A 22,629-nucleotide genomic window follows, 5' to 3' on the forward strand; every position below is an offset into this window, starting at 1 on the left:
TACACAGCAAAAAAATAAATTTTATTGAGCGAACAATTCCCAACAGCATATTTCAAACATTATTCGGCAGAAAATGATTATTGTTAAAAATGTGATATCTGTAGATGGAGAATTAAATTCCATAGATGTGTATTTTTATAGAAATCTCTTTCCTCCTCGCTTCTCATTCTCTTTTCACTATTCTATTTATTTCAATTTTATTCCTTTATCTAAATACGTACACACATACACAATAGTACTGTTTGTTAGCAATGAATTAATGAGCTTGGTATCTTATGAAATATGAAAGCTTTCTGAATTTATTGATCGTAGGTTAAGCTTACTATGTTTGACTTTTCTGAACTTTCCTTCCTTCTTTCTTATTTATCTTTTTGACAAAGCTTTAAATCTTATGGAATTACTTGTTCCTATTATTTCTTATGAGATTGACCTTTCCCACAACAAATCTTGTAAACATATAAAGTTGCTCATTTATGACCAAGAGACTATACTGATGTTGACAATATTTAGTGCCTCAATTGTAATTTATCCTAACAGTCAGACGACCTACAGTGAAATTTTATACACAGAGGAAAATATTCTGATTGTCAAATTTTCCAGTTTGTCAGAGATGATGAAACGTAAAAGAATGAAGAAGAAAAAAAAAAAGTTTGGATGAGAGAAAGATGAATTCAAAAATTAGATTCTATTTCCGTTTTGTGTACATTCGTCGATCCCCGCGTGATTTTATTAGCTGAAAAACAATTGATTTTTTTTTTCTCATCTTATTTCGTGCTTTCAGGCTCAGCATTGTATTATGTATAATGATACCGATGATGATGAAGAAAAATCATGAACATTTGATTATTTTTTTTTTTTGTTCAGTCGTCAACTTACTTTTTCGTAGCTCGACATTTAACGCTGTCATTCCGTCTGAAACTTTACTTACCTTTATTTTTTTCTTTCTTCTCTCTTTTATTTCTGTAAATGAAAAAGGCGAGGAAGACAAAAAAAGTTTTTTGTGTGTCAACCATGATTTTTATTCAATTTACTCAATGGCAAATAATTTCACGAAAACTTTTTTCATTTGGTTTGTGAGCGAATTTTATGAAAAGAATAGCATTAAATTTATTGTGAATAAAAGTCCGAATATTTTGTAGTTCTTATACAGTATATCTTTAAGTTTTTCAACAAGAAGTTGCTTATAAATTGCGTCTGATTTTAAATAGGAAAAAGGAAGTCTAGAAATGCTTCACATGTTTTGAGAATGCTTCTAATCCCGATCGACACAAATGAAAAAGACTTCGCCAAGAAGCTGGATGGATGCGACCTCTATTTAGGAGTCATATGCTCTTAGAATGAAGAGATTTTTCGTCGACTACTCACGTTTCGCAATAAGTGAACGAACCCCTTGCAAATTAAAGAAAGAACTTTTCGAATAATTTAATCATAAATCCGTCATTGACCAGCATTTTTTTAATTCAATTTTGTACATCTGCTGTAACAGGAATATTCAAAGTTACTTAACCAAATTATGCGCTTAAACTGCATAAAGTGCATTCGAACTTTTTAATTCTTTTAAAGTTTATCCTCTTTTTGCTCTTTTCATATTTAATTTTGTTCAGTCTCACTTTATATGATTTGAAAACCAACTGATCTGAAAGCAGATGTAATCTTGGCACCACGGAGAAGAAGAAAAAAAAATCCATCCATCCAGGGAAATTTCATTTTCTCCCTTGAGGTATGCCCATTCTTTTTTTATTGTACACAAGTTCCTTCTTTTATTCTGTTATGGATCTAAAGAGGAAGAAAAGATTTTCTTTTTCATGAAAATATAAATTAAAACTTTTCTCAGCGAGGTTTAAACAAGAAGGAAAGAAAAAATCATTTTTGGGCGACTTCCATAACAGATCATCATAACTGGATGAATCGTTCATCTAATGGACAAGTAAGTTCTTTTTTATCCGACAGCTTTTATCAAAACTTTTCAGCCGTCATGCCAAAAGTGGGGTTTAAAGAAAAAGACAAGGAGATTTAAAAAAACATCCAACAAGTCATAAAACGAATGAACATGACCAAAAAATTAAGACTATAAAGGAATGATAACAATTATGAATAAAGGCAACGTGGGAGTTTATTTAAAGGATTCTTGTGTATTTATAGACATAATAAATGTTCCATTTCATTTCTAATTCTTTGTGGCTATTTTTGGGATAAAAAAGTTGATATTATAGCACAATATTATCTTACTGTTGGGCTTAATAATTTTCTGACAAATAATATTCAATGGCTTCTTGGTTGTTAAGGATTCTTTAAGCTTTCAAATGATTCCAATGATTTTTACTGTTAATTAAATGATGATGAATATAAAGTTGAATTGATATGAAACCTAGTCAGGTGAAAGTTTACTGCAATAATCTTATTAAAAATATTTAATTATCGAGAAGTTGATTGCAATTTTTTATGCTGCACTACTTATCTAGAATTATGGAGTTAATAATTAAATTTGATTGATTTGGAAAATCTGAAGAGAATATTATTGATCTGATTACAAGTCATTCAACTACCTTATTGATTTAAATTCATTCAAATAGAATGCCATAAAGCTCCATTCTTTTGTGTTAATTTTAATTGCTGTGTGTGAAATATTACTAATTAAAATAAACCCGATCAATATATATTGATCAAATTTGCCAGTTGGCTGCAACTGGCTGTTTCTAAGTATACTGTCGTCTCGTTGCCATGGTGGCATCAGTTCAATATGTACCGATCGGGAATTATTAACAAATTTCAATATGTGATTTGCATAATCTCAGTGTTGATTTGACAAGAATGACATGATTTTTAAGGCATGACTGGAGCATTTTTTTATAAAGTCAAATATTCCGAATTTATTTGTTTCTGTCCCCCAAACACGTTCTTATCATTAGGGATCTGTCGGGATGACTTGATAAGTTGTAAACAAAATAATTTCAAATAAAAATTTCCTTAATAAAACAAGTATGAACGTGGCCACTTATGACTGACGGAAGCGCATTTTTCGCGTACAGAATTAAAACATCAATTGTCATGATTAAATAATACAAAACTCGATTTTAGTTATACTACAGACAGACGACATGGAATGTCTCGTATTCATAATTTTTTTATAGGCAATCGTTTCCAAATAAAAGAAAACGTCGCAGTACACTAGATATGTAGGTTGCACGAAAAATTATGTGAGAATAATGCTATTACTTTTTGAAATGAAATAAAAATCTCCTCAAAAACATTTTAATAAGACATAAAAAATTGAAGAGGATACTTTTATGGCATTTTTGTCTTGAATTTGTATTTATGAGGAATCCTTGGAAATACATTTGGTCAATAAAAGTTTTACTTAAATTGAAGATTTTTGCATGAAAAAATTTAAGATTTCCTGCAGATATAATTTTTGGAGTGTTATTTATTTAAGATGTGTAGTATTACCCGAGTGACGCAAATAAAGAAGGCTCCATCACGAATCAGCCAATATTTTTGGGAGCCATATGGCCACCAAGCAGAGTTGGCTTCCATTTAGTGATAATAAAAGAGGCTTCAGTTGATCCTTAAAAGCTCCGTGGCAGAGCTTTCTTCATTTGTGTCACTCGGGTATGAAAGGCTCATAACAAGAGAGAGCCATCATTTCACAGCATGAAGAAGTAAATACTGTGAAGAGGAAGGGATAAAAATTAATACAAACCTTATTTTTCCTTTCACCCATTCATGCACTTTTCAAATTCTATAGAAAGCATGCGACAAAAGTATTTTTTATAGCAAGAAAATGTTCGCATAAGTCAAGCGTTTTTGCACAGAAAATAAAAGCATATTTCCTTAGTATTGTATTTTTTATTTCATCTGTTCTAGCTCTTCATTTTTGCATTACATTCCTTAATGTTTCTCTTTCCTCAAATTATATATTTTGTTGTATATAAATTTTCATTTAAGCAGTTTCTCTTCTCATTCATTATTATTGTTGTCGACGACATCTTTTGGAGATCATAAATAATTGCTTGTAAAGAAAATATTATTCTTGTATTTTATGCCCTAATTGCTCAACATTATCTTCATAGTTATTCCTTTTGTATAGCACTATCACTCTTCCCCCGACTGTAATAACGCGCACCACCCAACATCTTATCAATCTTGTCTATAAAGCTTTGTTTTGATTTCCTTTTGGCTTGAATTATTTCACGACATAAATCGAGGAAGGCATCACTCACTTGTTGTACTTGTTCGGCTGCCGAAATTTCATAAAATTTACAATCAAAATCTTTTGCTAATATTTCACCTTCCTCTGTGCTGACTTGTCGTAAATGAATTAAATCTGCTTTATTACCTGATTAATTAATAAAAAAAATGGAAGTAAAAAAATAATATTTTATATTAATTAAGTTAACAATTTTCTTTTCAGCACTATAAATTTTCTCAAGTGTTATTTTATCTCATTAACACATCAACAACAGACATGTAAAGAGCAGCTGTCATCCTTACCAATTAATAAGACTGGTGTGTCACTGTTTTGTAGCTCCTGTTTTACCTTCTTGATAAAATTAAATGAATCTCTATCGTTTATGGAATATACTAAGAGCAATCCATCACACCATGCCAATGCTTCCGATTTACTTGATATTGAATCGTTATCATCAGCCTGTGGTAAGAAAGAAGAATGAAGAATTGATGAAATAATCAAATTATTAAAGATATTTTTTGTATCTAAATCAAAGTGTTTAGTAAAGTTATAGATTAAGTCAAGAGAAATTATCATCTAGTCATAAGTTATTTTCATAACAAATTTCATTTCATGCTGGATATCATAATTTCGAGAAACTTTTCTATGTAAAGTACAAATTTAATTCAAGTATATTGTATGCAAAAAAAAGTTTTGTATGCATTTATCCATTCATTCCATTCAAAAGTTTGGAGAGAAATTTGTTTGAAACTTTCAAATTTCTCGTAAATCCAAACATATCTCATTTATAATACCTTTCCTTAATAAAATTATACTTTCATGCTTTTAAAGTGTCGATTGCAAATGACGTCCATTAAAGACCAGGTATTGACATTGACATTGAATAAAGGATTCTTTTGTTTTGGATGAAATTTTGGATTTAAAACACATTATCTTGTCCATACCAAGCTCAAAAATGAGAACTTTCATTGCCACTAATTCCTTAGTGTCTGTAAAATGAAGAATCCCAATTTAAAATTGACTACCCAAACTCTCTAATCCTTATATTTGGACACTACAAGTGAACAGTCCCAAAAAGTTGTACAAATTTAAAGGTGAATAAACAAAATTGCATTAATGCAATGCTGGACAACCTGTTATTTTTCATGGCACACCATGAAAGTATGCCTGAACCGAAACCGCACACACCATAAAGTTCATGAAATTTCCACCTATTTCTGGCGGCACGGAAGTTGCCCACCACTGCACCAGGTTGCATTAATACAATATTTTATGGAAGAGGGAATTTGATAAGTCATAGAATAAGATCATCCAGAGTGAAATTTATATTAATTCTGATGATACTATTAAGTTTGCTTCTTTATTTCCAATCATTTATGAGGACTTGTTCATGTGTATAAAAATTATTATTTATCATCATAAAATTATTATTTATTTCTAGTCGTTTCTGCTTCATCTGACTTACTGACTTAGTTTTACGACTACATGCTTATGATGTATTTATTTGTATAATTATATTTATGAGTATGAGCAAGTTTTTATTGACATCTCAAAATTTTCTTCACATTTAACTTCTTCTTCTTCACTTGTTTATGTTCCTTGAACAATAATGTACAATAATGCTTATTTAGAAGTAGTACAGACAAATAATTTTTTTTTGTTTTTACGTTATTGCAATTTCTCATTGAAGATAACAATACAGAAGACATAGATTGGCAATAAATGCATAGTTAAGATATTTTCAACTTAGCTTTTAAAATGCACAATATTTTTCATTTGAGCATTCATTCATTTATATAAGTGTGCATCTATGATAACCATGATGATAATGGAAACTGTCTTGATGTTCTTATCGTATTTGCCTCGTATATCAAAAGTATCTGGAGGGGATTTTTTTCATAATTTTGCTTTCTGTACAGAAGGTTGATAATTAATGTTCAGGATGGTTACTTGTCTTATGATTTTTATAGTGCTCCAAAGCGGTCACGATGAATGGTTTAGTTCTTCGGTACCCCTGTGACCATTGGTTCGAGACTTGACAGGATACATTTTCATTTGTCCTTTCTCTAATCATATGTAATAGAAATGTGACTTACAGTCTTCATTCATACAGCTAATAGTGACATCTAAGGAGTGGTTTTGATTCCACAATTAATTGAAGGTCTTCTGAATACAAAGGTATATGGAGCACCCTCACTCATTAAATAATTTTTAACTGCAAATCGACCTAGTGCAGTTTTGGATCTCAATAAAGAATCACAACATTTAAGGGTGCTCCCAAACAAATTCCTTTTTCAAAATGAATCAAATTTTAAAACGTTATTTACATTTGTTAATCTGTCATCAACGATGATGATGCTCCATTTACTTTCGTATTCAATTATCATTACTAAAGATTATTTAAGGTATAAGAACATTGTTGTTGCACAGGAGAGTTTGCTGAATATTTTTATATAATGCAAAACCGTCGTTCCTTTATATTCAGAAATAATTTGATGAAACTTGAACAGGTAAGACGGCGAGGGAATGCTGCTTTGTTCATAAAAATTGAATTTAAGTTTTCTTTCTCAATTTTCTTTCATTTTATTTAAAAGGAATTTTAATAAACACGGAATTTGAGCATGAGAAAAATGAAAAAAATATTTAAATGAAGTTGAAGTTTAATGCAAAGTTCCCCACTGGATTTTCACAAATTTCATTATAAAATACTTTAATGACGTTTGTCACAGACACTGTATTTATTTATTCATTAAATAAACTTTAAATACAACTTTTAAACAAATGTTTGGCACCGAGAAATGAAAAATTGAGTCTCATTTTGTTGGTTTCGAAAATTTGTAAAATTTAAATTTCCTTCATTTTTTCCCCCCACCCCCCTCCTCGTATTTTATTCACATGAAATAGAAAGCCAAAAAGATGTACGATAGAAAAGTTTTTTTTTTTCATGCATATTTTGTACATAATTAAGAGTACGAATGTATCTGTTTGTTTAATATTAACTAATATGAGATAGGATCTGAATATACTGCATAATTGTCACACAAAAAGATGAAGGAAAAGTTTTTGTGTTGTATTATTTCTCATTGTTTGGTTTTCAACTTTTTGTACATTTCCAATGCTTTTTAAATTTTGTGGGTGTATTGTCACTTTAAAATTTAATTTAAATTAAATTTAGAAATGTTTCAGTTTCAATCTAATTGTAATAGGTATGAAGCTTGAATTTAATAAAGATAATTATGTTTTGGATAGTTTGCTTCAATATTTATTTTTAAGGCTGGTCTAGAGATGGACAATCTGTATTTTGAACTTGTGTCCTTGCAATGTGCAGAGCTTGCAAATTGTTCCGATCTCACTTTTAACTGTAGATCTTGAGTGTGTGTGGCTGGGCACTTTAATATTCTTTAGATCATAGCCTATAAATCAACAAGGATGACCACTTAAGGTTGAAACTCGAAAAAAAGATCTTAAGCACTAACTTTAGATCCGAAAACTAACATCCATCCCACGTGCATCATGCATCACATGATTGCAAATACTAATTAAAGACCTAATTAAATGAATCATAAATCAAAGTTAAGTTTTTGTATGAAAAAAATCGACAATACTTTTCAAATTAAAATAATATTTGCACAAATGTACATGCAACTTCCATCAGCATCTATAAATGCAATCTGACGATTTCTTCAAGTATAAATTTTCTCTTTAAGAAATTTCTCAGTTGCTTCTCATTGAAGTGCATAAAAACTAAGTGAAAAAGTTTCCTTCATCATTTTGTTCTCTGTCTCCATTCCTTTCATTATTTCTCTTCATGTTCATTTGATTTGTTGTTAATGCTATTTTGGTTTGTTCATGTGTGCAGTATGTTAAAAGCATGTTTTCATTCTTTACATTACTAAATTGAATTTTTTATTGAAAACTTTTCTTTTTGTGTTCCGACTTCTTCATCTTGCCACCTTCCTTTATTCTAAAATGTTTGAACATTCACTTTACTCTTTCATTTGTCGTCATTTGCTTCGTTGAGACCATTTCACGTATCATTTGATTCATAAAATGAAGACATAGAAATGAAAAAAAAAAGCAATTGCAAGAATATAAAATAAAAAAAATAAAACATTTCTATCCACTTTCATCACATCAATTTAGGATAACAATTGGTAAGAATAGTATAGTTAAGTATAAATTTATTTTAAAAAGAGCAAGTAGTGGAAAAAATGCTCTTTTGAGTGGATGAGAGAAAGAGTTTGAGTGGCACCACCAACAACAAAGAAATGATCATGATGATGATGATGATTGGAAATAAAATATAAGCCAGATGAGGATGAGAATAGAGGCAAAAGTCTATATAAAATATAATTTCACATAAAAAAGAAAATAATAAAAGAGATAACAACCGATTTGTGATTCTTCCTACTTGTCTTCTTCTTCTATCCCTTTGGCAAGACATCAACTATTGAAGCGGCATGGCAGAAGTAGAAAAAAATATATATCTTAAGGGGAGAGGGATTGCGCGATGAAGAGAGATGGAAATAGAAAATTCAATAAAAAGATAATAATTTTTTGCTAGATATAAAATTATTTCTTTTTGGCTACGATTCATGCCATATAAGAGGTGTACTCAATGCCTGTCGATTTAATAATAATTTTTTGTGCTTGCCTGCTCTTTCATCCGCAAAACGAAAGAGCAAAAAAAAAACTTTTCTATCAATTTTGCTTTCCTTTTATCAAAGAACTAGATTATATTCCTCAAGTGTTCATTTATTGTCAAATGTCCGATTCAGAGAATTGTCGTTGAAACAAAATGATATGATATCTCATAAAACATACACATTATATGGTGTTGGCTTGTTCCTTTTGTTTTATCGTTTATCTTTTTTTTCTCTAAATTTCCGACGTGCATATGTCATGATACATTTAATAGTCATCTCCCGTTTATTTATTAGTCCTTGCCTTTACATACATTTATCTAGCCTTGTTATTAGTGTTGTCACATATCACCTGACTATGAAAAATACTTTTACTATTGATTGTCAAATTAATGCTGGATATATATACAGATTCAATGAAATCTTAAACTAATCTTGTAGCTTACTCTTTAAGAAGGGTCGAAAACATCATTTTTTGAATGATGACATTTGAAGAAATCCGAATTTCCTTACACTTCATCAATCATTTTATTTGAGACAATCGTTCATAGGAAATAACTGCTTGTCACTGAATTGTACGTATTTTCATTCTACTGATGAGAGACTAGCCTTAGCAAATGAAAACGAAAATAAAAATCAAGTTAAATGATCTCATAAAAGTTGACAGGTTTCATTTTCTTAATGTATCATCATCATCATTCGTGAACTACGTGTACGTGTAGATTTTATAGTAAAATAAATGTAGACATTCCATCACACACGAAATCCAAATTTTAATTGTATTTTTTGCACCTTGGGCACGATTCTACAGTCATTATTTAAACATTATATTTTCTACATAACTCGACTCCCTCATGTCAAAAATTAACATACATGTTAAATAGACATGGACTAGAATAATGGCTAAGTGCGATGACAAAGTATATAGACATTCATACATTGAGAGTGTGAAAAAGGTCGTTAAGGTGAACTTCCTACCAGAAGAGATCAACAGTTTGGTGTGAGATCCTTTTTATATGTGATGTAGACTGATGTCAATAAAAAATTAATCGAAAATCGTGCAAATTGTACTTATATTATTAAGTACTTTGATTTATTGCAGTTAAGCTTTTAAAAGTCATAATATTAAATTGTCAAATAATAAAATTTATTGGAAATTAATGTGCAATATAAGTCAACCTGATTTTCGCTGGTCATTTCAGCTTTTATCACTGTCATATGTGAAATAAATTTAAATGCAAGAGGGATATCATAAATTTTTATGACAGAAACATTACTAAGTGTTTAAAATAAGTAAATTTAATAGTCATGTGACATTATTAATTCAATATTAAGGCTATCCGTGCGTCACAAATGACGGACTCTGTTACGGAGCTTTTGAGGATCTGCTAAATCTCTTTTATTTACATCAAATGCAATCCACCTCCGTTTGTCGTCTATAAAACTGCCAAAGAGTCTTTTTTTGTGTCGCTCGGGTTGGCAAACATTTAAAAAAATGATAATTTAAATTAAGGCAAAAATAGAATTTTTTTCGGCAAATGTCACGTAATAATATTGAAGGTTTTTATCTTCATTTAAGGCACGAGATATAGCAATCAACATCATTTCATTCATCACTATAAATATTTTTAAAATTAATTCAACATCATCTGTTAAGCTTCAAAGTCAATTAAAAAGTTATTTTTAAGTCATTTATTGAGCTGGTAAGGATAAAAGTGATAGAGAAACGGTTGAATAAACAATTGCCATTCAAATATGATGCTTTAAAAGTTTTCAGCGTTTTCACACATTCACAGGAGAAAGATTGTGTCTATTCTGTAGACACTCCAAAATTTTCATCACCCCATATCCAAAAAAAGCTGAACAAACGTAACAGAAATTCCACACGGCGATGACGATATTATAAATTATTCAGCAATTAAATAAAGTGCAAATTTCAACACCACCGTTATTGCCATTGAGATTCATGCTATTGTGAAGATATCCTGTATAATATGTGTTAAATTGGGGTTGAACAAGAATGGGAGAGTTGCAAAAAAAAGAAGCATAATCCACTCTCTTGAGACATCAATTAGCATCGCAATTCGCAAATGCTGGTCATTAAAAATTTATCACCATTCCTCAGTCGTTTGCACGTCGATGATGATGAGTATTTTTTTTTATACTTTTTCACATTTGTCTGGCTTATTATTTTTATTATTATTGTACAAAGCATAAAATGGGGGAGATACATGAGTACTGTTCCCCATATAAAAAAGACATTATGTGGTAATGATAATGATGATGATAATTTTCATCAGATTTCTTTTCATTTTTGCTTGAGCTCGTGAAAAAAGTGTTGTATTAAATACTGATTGCGATATGCGTGGGAAAATATCGCATATGGACTCTGCTTTTAAAATCGTCGGTCTCAATTTACATAGTCGAAATTTGAAATTTTCCCTCTTTTCTTACTGTTGAGCTCAACTATAACAAATTGCAAATGTGAAAATTAAATAACTATTAAACACACTTTTACTTAACCCATAAAAATCTCTCGCCTTGAAGGCATGCTGTCGATGAATGAGGAAAGAAAGATAGAGAAAATTATTTTGACGTCAAATAATAAAAAGACGACTAACGTCATACTTAAATCGTAGGAATTGTCTACAAATGAAATTGTTCGAATATTTGGGGACTGTCGAGGAAATGACAAAGGCGCTTTTTTAATAATAGTACAGAGTTTAGAAGCTACACTCCTTCACCATGTTCGTGACAAAATGTGTTTCAAAAACAAGTTGGTTTTGTGGTATTAAGGATCTATTCAGGGGCGTAGCAAGAAAATTTTTGAACTCTAAAACCCCCTTCTGAATACGTCCTTGGATCTAAAAGTTCCCCAAATAAAGAAAATTCTCTGTTCTTATCGAAATCTTGCTAAAATTAAATTGGATATTTTTCTCCTTCATACAGCAATGTCTCATTCATTTCTATATATCTATATCTCATCCAAGAGTAGAAAAAGGAAGGAAAATTGTATACTTTTCATGCTTGTTGTGGCGACGTGTTATTATAATCTATCCATTCAACCATTCATTGGAGAGTAAAGCATATAACAAAATGAAATAAAATAAATAAACAGAAAATAGATGTAGAATGAAGACAGAAAGTCACATTTGGCACAAACACGTAAGTTTACAACGATAAAAATCTATTCGAATGATTAAAACTACAAATTTCATGATTCGATGAACTTTTGCTTGGATTAAAACTGACAATCTCAACTGTCATGTGACAATAAATTAGACGAAACAATATTTGAAATCGGGGAGGAAAAAGTGGCAACAAAAAAGAAGAAGCAGCAAATGATACTTGCTACAGAGAAAAATATGAAATTTTATCTCGATGATTTTAAACTGTTGGCTATTAATATCACCGTTTGTGAGTAGCTAACATTCCATAGGAAAATCTATCTGTATTAATTTTCTTTTCAGTTTTTTGATTCTGCGGAGAGGATGAAATAGCGTTGCGAATTTTCCGAGACTATTTGAAACGTAAACCACACAAATCGTTGACGCGGAAAAACCACGCGACACTCAGAGAAGTGTGGACAGTGTTGGAGAATGTCACTAAGCTTTGGCAATAAATTATTGTTCATTTTTAAATGTTTGGCAATTAAAAAGGGGTTGTTTATAAATTACGTCAATTAAACATACAAACATGAGAAGCACACGACGTAGAAATGACCGAAAATTCAGTGCTAGGCCAACTTGACTCTGACCTGAGGCTGGAATTCATAAAATAAGGTGTAGAGCTTGAGTCACATTAGTCTATGGCCGATGTTTGGACCATTTTTATACAGGAAATTTGTAAAATTTTCGTAAAAAAAAGTTCCGTTGAATAAAAAAGACATGAATCGATTCCAAAGTTACAACTCTGATGCACGGCTTTGTAAAAAATGTCTCCGTATGTAAAGATTTGAATTAATTATCAGGAAAATGCTTGTTGAATGAATGAGCGAGTGATGAAGACAGAATAAAAAGAAGGAATACAAAAAAGATGGTTGGAAAAATTGTAGCATTGAGAGGATCATGTCATTGACTCAATTAGCGATGAAAATGTTTAACAAATGACTTTTTCATGAGACACAATTTATCATTTCATTGTTGTTTTCATTATATGCGACATTGAGTGCCATCAAGTAAAAGAGATGTCATTTTTACAGTAAATAAAAATGTGGAAAAAAAATTGTGTAAATTTCCGAAAATGTTTAAATTTAATAAAATTAAATATTTACTCACCATACATGTGTCCCATATTTCCACTAAAACAGCCTCTGTATCAACAAGAATTTCATGTTTGTGTACTTTATCCGCCTGATGGTCATATTCGCCTATATATCGTTTCGTCAAAAATCGAACAGTAAGTGCTGTGGAAATATTTATTGATATAAAATGAAATAAATGAAATTTTCTCTCATATTTTATTGATGTTTAAATTAATCAATAATTTCAGCTTGATCGAAAACTCAATATGCTTTTGACAAGCTTTCAAACATTCATCAAAAATCCATTAAAAACCCTTTCATTCGAAATTAAAATTTTCTATTTTCAGGTGAAGTGTTTCGTTTTTCATTTCAAAATCAATTTGGACTTGAAAATAAAAATTATAGATAATATTGATGAATTCCTTTCAGTGTGTTTTCTGATGAAAAATGGACATTGTTGTTCTTTTTCTGTCCGTCGTTCATAAGTCTTGAGATTTTTCATCAATGAATTGTTATTATTTACTTGAATTCAAGAGATTTCGAGCAGTATTAAGTTTTGAATGCAGTTTTGAATTGGTGTACACTTAAAAGTGTTCATAATATAATGAATTCTAAAAAGAATCCCTAAATGACATAAAGCAGGCAATATCTGTTCTAATTAAGTCTAAAAAGGGTTTTAAAGGAAACATAATTTCCAAATTGATTTCTAATGTACGCTTGTATTGTTCAGGAACAAAATAATGCTTATTAAAGCTAACGATAATTAAGAGTAACTAGTTCAGTTTCAAATTCAGTTTAATTTTTGGTAATTTCCAAAAACCACCTTAGAATCTAATAAGCATTCATTCCCAATTTAAAACAAATTTTCATACAAAATGAAAATTTAGACGCTTGATTAATTTGATAATTACTATATCGAGAGATATGTGGTAACAGATGTTTGTTATATTTCTATTAAATTAATGCGAGAATAATTCAGTGATACGTGATAGATTTTATGTTAGTTATTTTGAATGAGTTATTATCGATTATTTTAACACATTTCAACGAAAAAACTAAATTTCAGATTGAGACAATTAAACTGTGGAACACAATTAAGCTCAAATTGACTAGATTATTTGTATTTAATTAGGACAATTGGCAAGATCTAAATAATCAAGAAAACTTCAATTGACTTAATTTTCGATGTTCGGTAAAAACAGCAATTAAGTTGTTCAAATGGTAAAAAATTCTTAATCTTAAATTGAAAACATTTGAAAGTTGTTCATGTCAATTGAGAATTTCTCTACTGTTTCTTTCTCTATACTAATTGTATTGCGCTACATTTTGAACTTCAAACTTTTTTCTTATATTAAAGATTCTCCCATCAAGTATGTTCAAGTAGATATAAGATCATTTCCTTCGTATTTTTTCATGATTTTCAGAAAATTTCATTACATTCAAGAGATCAACTTATGCTTGGCATTTAGTGTGGAATAAGGATACAATAAAAAATTCGAGTATGAAGGATATCTGTTACATAACTTTTCCAACTTCTGACTAGAAATGATGATATCCTTGTTGTGGACTAGTCGTATCAAAATAAGATCACATTAAAAATTGTTCAAAAATAAACGTACATGAAGTCACCTTGCTTTTAAAAATTGATTAATGAAGCAAAAACAATAAATTTTATGGCTTTCTTGCTCATCTTTTAAAATGCCTGAAAATCAAACGAAGTGAAAAATTCTGAATCATTAAAATTTTCGTATTTTACTGAGTGACTATAAACATGTTAAATGAAACAATTTGAAAGTTTTTATGATTCAAATCTTTAACAGTTTAATGTTCAAAAAATAAGACCTTGCCCAAAGGAATGAAAGAATTTTAGTGTTCTTGACAGGCTATAAGTTACTGTATTTAAAATTTGCGTCTCCCTTAAAAATGAAAAGTTTTGTAAATAATGAAAATGTCAGAAGATCAAAATATTTTCACGTCTTTTTTAAATCAAATAAAATTTTTCATAAATGTTTCAACAAAATGCGCAAATTTTGAACATCACACAGAAGTGAATTTACGTAGTCCAGACAGAAAAAAATCCACACAAAAATTGTTTTGAAAAACATTTTGTATATCATCAATGTCATAATAATGGTGATAATAATCATAAATTCGACACCTACAGCTATTCAATTCCTATTTTTTGTTTCTAATTTTGCTAAAATTAATATCATTAATAATTTAAAGTGAAATATTGAATTTTAAAATTTTATTCGGTTTTATATGTGAATTTTAAATTGGTAAAAATAATCAATCCGTGTACTTTTCAATAAATCAGTCTCTATATATGAAAAATTGTCTGAATGAATATAAATTTAAAATTAATGATTGAAATTTCATAATTTTTTCAAAAATGTTAATTTTTTGTTTTGTATCTTTTGGGATCATTTTGTGGGTTTTCGGACTATTGGGAATCTATATGTAAATATGCAAATCAAAACATTAAAAATGAAGAATTTTGATTCAATTTTTAATTTGAAATTCTTTTAAAATTAAACAAATCATTTATATTATGGCTCACTACAAATTGCTAATGCACATTGAAAAATAAAGAAGTAGCAATTTTAAGGATAAAAGGTCATTAAAATAATTTGTATGATGAATATTTTCGGAATGATCGTTGCTCAGAAAATGCTCATTAATGAATGTTTAAGCTTGCGAATAATATAAATTGGAAAATTATTATTTTCCCAGCCGTGTGAAAAATTAAAGAAGAAAACAAAAAAACACGTAAATAATGAAAAAAAAAAAAAAATCAATTTAACAAAACCATAAAACAGTAAATAAAATACAATAAAATCAGCAGAAAATGTTTCTGCTTCGATATTTTTGCTCTTATTCTGTATTGACCATTTATTATGGAAATTTTATTAAAATATGTCTAAAGTGAAAGAGACCGCAAAGTCATTCATTATATGGACAGACATGTGCTTTCCATGAATTTTATAAATGTAGAGAATAAAAAACTTTTTTAAATGTTTATTATTTTTTTTTTATTTTAATAGAGAATCGTTTTGTTTACAAGCATTGAGAGTCTGGGTGTCGAGGAGCAGACTTTTTTTGCAATTAAAATTTTTTTTATTCGGCATAAATTTATACGTGTGTATAAATGAATTAATAATGTATGCAGTCGGTTGAGGAGAGAGAAATGGAAAATATTGAGATTTACAATGGCAAAAACAGCTTTATGCAATTAAATTGTAATGTTTTTTTTTGTAAAAAATTGTAAATGACAATAAAATATGAATAATTATTGGGAATGTAAAAATAGTTTTTTTTTTCTTCCTTTTTTGAAATTTTTAAACATACAATTTGCTATAGTCATGCCTGCTGTTTTATTGTCTTCTTGTTTATAAAATACTTAATTCTCATGTGCTTTATTATTTTCCTTATGGTATGATTTGGTTTTGAGTTTAAACAATTTTAGAGCATTCGGTAGTCCAGGAATGAGTCAAACTTCCTTCTAAACACACCCATTAAAGTTGCTACAAAATGCTTCCAATACATATAGATGAAACTATATTAAATCCAATTGGCACTGATTCTTCATGAAAGTCAAGTGGTCAATCTGCGAACCCTAACATACAATGAGTATACTCACATAAATGAGCATGCTTAATCATTATATTGATTGAACTGCAATACTGCAATAAAAATTACCACTTGAATGTCACATAGCCGACACCTGGCTCCCATAAAAAACTTGTGAAAACCGGGATAGAGTGAACATTTTTTAAACCCAATTCACAAAAAGTCAATTCAATTCTCATCAAAAATTTAGATATTCCACAAAATGCAAATCCAGAGAATTTAAAGTCAAATGATTCTATTTTATGTTTGATACATCGATGGTTCATTTTTATGCATTTTATCCATGTGAAATAAAATACTAATGCATATATTATTGAACATCAATTTGGACAATGGTTATATTGTTGAATTCGGAAGTAGTTAGACATGAGAATGTTGGTTTTCAGATTGTTTTGTTAATTTTGAATAAGAATTGTTGGAAACTCTGTATTTAAAATTTTTCATGTCCAATTGTGGCTCTTAAAATGGTAATTGATTTTAAAATGAATATTGAATTTTCTAGATGAACTATTTCAATATTGATTTAATTTTACTAGTCACTATGTCTTACTCGACCTTACAAGCCATAAGAAATTCATAAAATTTTACTATTAAATGTAAATGTTTCTTTGAACTTCCTTCGCAAATGAAGTTGAAAGCATTAGAAAATTATGACAGCATGCTACATTCTTACGTTTCATTACCCTTTGGGTCACTTAAGTAGCTTCTTTTTCCTATTTCATTAATATTTCATAGTAGAAAATTTCACAGACTCAAGGCGTGTCGTTAATTAGCTTCTGACGAGCTAGAATTTCAATGACTCTTTAAATCTGCGTCCAATCTTTATAACAACAATTTTCATTACTTTCAGTTCTTCTAGTTCTTCATCATTAAAGAAGAAAAATGAATTTTCATCCAAGCATGTGAGAGGAATTAAGAGAAAAAAGAAATAATAAGAAAAATTTCCTTTCTGTGTACTTTTTTCATTATTTTTCTATTTTCGCTACACGATGAGAAAAATAGTTCAAGGTTAACATATTTTATTTTACACACATAAAAATATTTTCTACATATATTTTTTCTTCATTCTCTTCTTCTCATCATCATTCGTCTGTTGCCTTGCATTTTCTTCATCACATGAAAAAATGTGTATTAACTTCCATGTGAATTTTGGAAATTATTTTGTTGTGTAATAGTCATTTCTTCGTCTAGACGACTAAATTTGTTTCAAACTTGTACTTCTGGCCATTAGGTGCTGTTCATATGTGATCAGATTAAGTCATAGCAAACATACTTTTTTAACCCTTTGTCCAGAACTCGAAGTCGACTCGTATTTTGTATGGAAAGTCGACTCGACTTCAAGCTCTGCCTTTGTCTAATTGCATTCCATCAAGTTTTCAACCAATATTTTAAAAATCACGGAAGTTTATTAATCTCTACAATCTATCTTAATATATTTTTTCTAGCTAAAAAGAAAATCATGATGATTGTTTACAAACCTGACTTGCCAACAGATTTTTGACCACATACGGCAATTTTGGCATCAACTAAGTAAGACTTTTTGCGACGAATTCCTCGTGTTGTCATTCCTTTAATTTAATTTAAAAGGATGGAAGGAAGATTGTTGGTTGTAGCTACGATGACTAAAGCTGTGACGTACTTGTGTGTATTTATTGATACAAACTTCCACTTTTTTCTACTCCGTGTAATAATAATAAAGCAAACGGAGAGAATGAGGAAAGCAAAGAGATATAAGAAGAAAAAGATAGGAAGCGCCTTTGTTATCACAACAGCTTCTGTACTTCTCTTTTCTTATAAATGTTTGTGCTCTTCATGCACAATATAAAACAGGAAGAATAGCAACAACAACACCAACTTTATGCTTTTTCTTTTAAATCTTTTTTACACTCTCAAAACTTTGTATATGATGCTCACTTCCGTTTGTTGCACTTGTGTATCTTCTTTTAACTTTCTTAATTCTTATAGAAATAAAAACAACAAAATTCTTCACTCCTTCTTGCCTTGCCTTGCCTTTTGTTGTTGCTAATTAATTTTTAGTTTAAAAATTATTCTTTCTTTGCACTTAAGACACTTTATGTCGGTGGAGTTTAAGGAACAAAAAAAAAATAATAAATGGAACTATATTTACAGAATCGTCTTAATAGAGGCAACTGTCAACGCGGAGAGTTCAGCTTTAACTAACTTTTTCTTTGCCTTATGTCTGTTTCATACATTAATACAGACTTTTTTTTTGCGAGACCGAGAGGAAACAGATCTTAAAGATGTAAAAGTATCGGAAGATTTTTTTTCTTTTTGTGAAGAGGAAAAACGCGAAAAATTTTCATTTTGAGTAGTAAGTAAGAAAAAATTGAGAGAATCATCAATGTGGGATATTTTGTGAGCTAAAAATAATAATGTATAATTTCACACAGATGTGTAATATGGAGATGGTTGAATGTTCTTTTAAGTTGATCCTCACTTAATGACTTTTCTTCATCTCTTAATTGGCACGTACGATATTGTGAAAATTTACTTGGGTGTCAAATATATGTATGGGGAGGAAGAAAGAGAGGAGATAAAATGTGTATATAGTAATAATAATTATAATGTTTTCTTTTCTCTGAAATTACTATTTTAATAGTTCTTTTTCTTCTTATTACTCCTCATTCTTTGATTGTTTACATATTGTGTCGGTCAGTTCTAGGCTACTCTCTTGACTTGACTAATGAGCAGAAAAATTGGATTTAATCTTTAATATGCAATTTTGCGAAACAGAACTGCATTGAGCATTTATTCCATTTCAGACAGTACGGACATTTTCATTTCCTTTAATCAAAGCAGAATGGAAAGTCCAAAATTCATTTTAAACTTGGTTCATTATTTTGTCATCGACGTCATAAGTCATGAGACAAAATGATAAAGAATATTGAAATGCCCGAGAAAAATGTTCAAGTGCTGATAAATTATGTAAGCAATTATATGAAATAAGTCAACAATTCCATGAAATTGTTCATACATAGATTTACATTTTATCATCATTATTATAATTAATTAATATCAAAATATTAAAGCATTATTATGCAGCACACAACATTATTTCAATAATTGGTATCAATTCTTAATAAATTCAATAAGATCATTTTCATTCCTTTGGAATTATAATGCGGAAAATTATTCACGCTTATGGTCTAAAATTAGATGGTGAATCTAATTAGTAGATGATAAAGCAACATGTGCCTCATCAATGACAACTATTGAGGATGTGATAATATGTGCATTGAATTAACTATTTCTTTAAACGTATTATTAAATTTCTATGTGATTAGCTCCATTGTTATGCTGCACAATGATACTTATCATTGATATTAAAATATTACTGTATCTTAATCATCGTGGTTAATTTTGAATACATGACAGCATTGATATTTTTTTTCAAAAATTTTTCCTGTTTTTCCTTAATACACAACTGTAAATGTCTGTAAAGGTATCTAATGAAATACTTGTAAGCATGTTCACACACTTATTCAAAGAAAAATTTTGATGTTTACATTTTCTAATGAAAACATTTTTGTGTACATTTTCTGAAAGAATTTGAGTTACATCATTTGTCCTTATACTTATCTGATGCTTAAATCAATTATTAGTCATTGTAAGGCTAATCAAAGCTAAATCTATGAATGGACAAAAATACCTTTTTGCTAGTTGATTGGCAAGTTCCAACGTATGTTTGTCCAATTGGGTTAGGGATAGCCTGGGTCTTATAGTCTCATAGCAGCAGTGATGTAAATACAATATTCAGCATGCTCTTACAGAGAATTAGACTAGAAATGTCTTAGAAATTAGATCAATCACCCTAACAGGTAAAGAGCATGCTCTCAAGAACAGGGTAAGCTGAGAGTAATGCTCACGAGCATATTATTTGCCTGTTAGGATCATGTTAGAATCTCAGACCAAGATATTTGTGGATTATACATCAGGTGTTAGTGTTAAATACGACTTTAAAATTATTTCATTAAAAAATGCGCCACTAAAATTGATACAAAAACTATTCAGTACTAATTTTTTTCTATCGGAAGATCATATAGGAACAGAAAGAGAAGAGAGAAGGAAAAAATTACAAATTAATTTTGAAATGTTTGCTCGCGTGTCATAGTGATGCAAGTTAACATTGGGATTGATAGCTATCAAGTAAATGAATTGAAAATACACATTATGTTCATCATGTATTGAGAACAACGATGATGTATCACGTTCATAAACATTTTTAAAAACTGATTTTTTTTTTCAAGTGAAAGCTCATGATGATTGATACATTTCCCAGGAGATGAATATTAATTTACAGTTGCGGAAAATTTATTAAATGAACTGTTAATTGAAAATGATTGAATTTGATTTACATATGCAGGAACACTGGAGTGGGGTATTTTTTTAATTGATGCATAGTTTGAGGCTTTAGATGTAAATTATAATTAATTTCCGATGAAAGAGTTTTTGTTTTTGGAAGTAATTAATCGAAAATGTCAATTAGGATAGAATAATAATCTAGACCAGCATCTCGTTTACTTTAAATAGTTATTGAAATTTTCAAAAAATATATATTAATGCAGTATTGCTTATTCTGATTTCCTATATTCTATTCTGTTTATATTAACTTATATTTACGTTGATCTGCGTAATTAAATTTTAACTGAGATTGCTTAAAGAAAACCATATGCAGAATGAAAAGAGAATTTCAATGAGTTTGTTTCCTTATGAAATTTGAGATTCTCAGAAGCTCCATCTATTTGTCAGAAATGTTGCTAATGTTGTTTAAAGATATTTAAAGCAAACTTCCTAAACTTTAAGGTAATTCTTGAAACGGTAAAATTATGAAAATATCCAATTAACTAATTGAACAGCGATTAACCTGTGTTCCTGGAAAATTACAAAGGGACCGTTTACGTGTTACGTTGCGAAATAACGAGCTTTTTTATCAAAAATTAACAAGAAATTCTCAGAATTTCTGTTGTTTAAATCAGATTTACCCCCATTGATTACCTTTTAGAGCTAATGATCTAGCCTTCACAGAAGGAACTATAGGTTGTCATGATAAAATTCTAGCTTTAAATTTAAACAATTTATGGAATATCGATAAAATAATGTTTCAAAAGACTAGAAACAGGTAAAACCATCGAAACTTTTAGCATAAAAAAGCCTTTATATCCAATGAAATATTGCCAATGAGAAATCATTTGTTTTCACAACCAGATGTCGCAAGTTACAACCGCACGTTAAACATATAAATTTTCAAAATCGCAGTGTGCCATTCTAAATTTTTATTGAAATATTAAATTTCGAAAAAGTTTTCAAAAATTTTCCGTGATCAAATTTATTTTGGAAGTTCCACAATGTCTACATTTATTATTGACGGCAACAGGACAAGAACATTGAGTCCTAAAAGCCCAAGAAGATTAAATTCAAAAGGTCCAAATGCAACATATAAATGCAACCGCACATTCACTCCTCGCAGAAATTCAAATAGAACTTTTACACGGACACCGAATAGAACTTTTACAAGGTCTCCGAATAGAACTTTTACACGGACTCCGAACAGAACTTTTACACAACCTCCGAATAGAACTTTTACACAACCTCCGAATGGAACTTTTACACGGTCTCCGAATAGAACTTTCCAAACAAATGTGAATCCAATGCAAACATTTAACATTGAAAATAGAAATCAAACATACGACGTGCCAGCTCCAGCTCAACAAACTTTTAATGTTAGCAGTTCAAAAACACCAAATTTTTCTCATGGAGCACAAAGCTCAATCAATCGAACATTTGACAAAGAAAATCCAATAGGTCCACAACCCGCGCATTTTCAGTATTCATCTGAAGTGAAAGAGTTGCTGAATAGAATTGAAGTTGTTTGCAATGAAATGCGAAGCTTTATTATTTCAATG

At 29.6% G+C, this 22,629-nt stretch overlaps 1 protein-coding gene across 1 annotated transcript; it reads right to left on the reverse strand.

Annotated features, from left to right (window-relative positions):
* Window positions 1-3,826: 3,826 nt before the first annotated feature.
* On the reverse strand, window positions 3,827-18,910 carry LOC139094065 (ras-related and estrogen-regulated growth inhibitor). Its single transcript, XM_070644969.1, has 4 exons — window positions 18,184-18,910; window positions 13,110-13,237; window positions 4,492-4,648; window positions 3,827-4,336 (listed from the first exon to the last, which is right to left on the reverse strand). Exons 1-4 carry the CDS (start codon window positions 18,269-18,271, stop codon window positions 4,071-4,073), a joined length of 639 nt encoding a protein of 212 aa, XP_070501070.1. The 5' UTR covers window positions 18,272-18,910; the 3' UTR covers window positions 3,827-4,070.
* Window positions 18,911-22,629: the final 3,719 nt, after the last annotated feature.

Source organism: Chironomus tepperi, unplaced genomic scaffold (assembly GCF_022539635.2).
Source record: "Chironomus tepperi strain 1889 unplaced genomic scaffold, CSIRO-AGI_Ctep_v1 contig_349, whole genome shotgun sequence".
NCBI lineage: Eukaryota > Metazoa > Arthropoda > Insecta > Diptera > Chironomidae > Chironomus > Chironomus tepperi.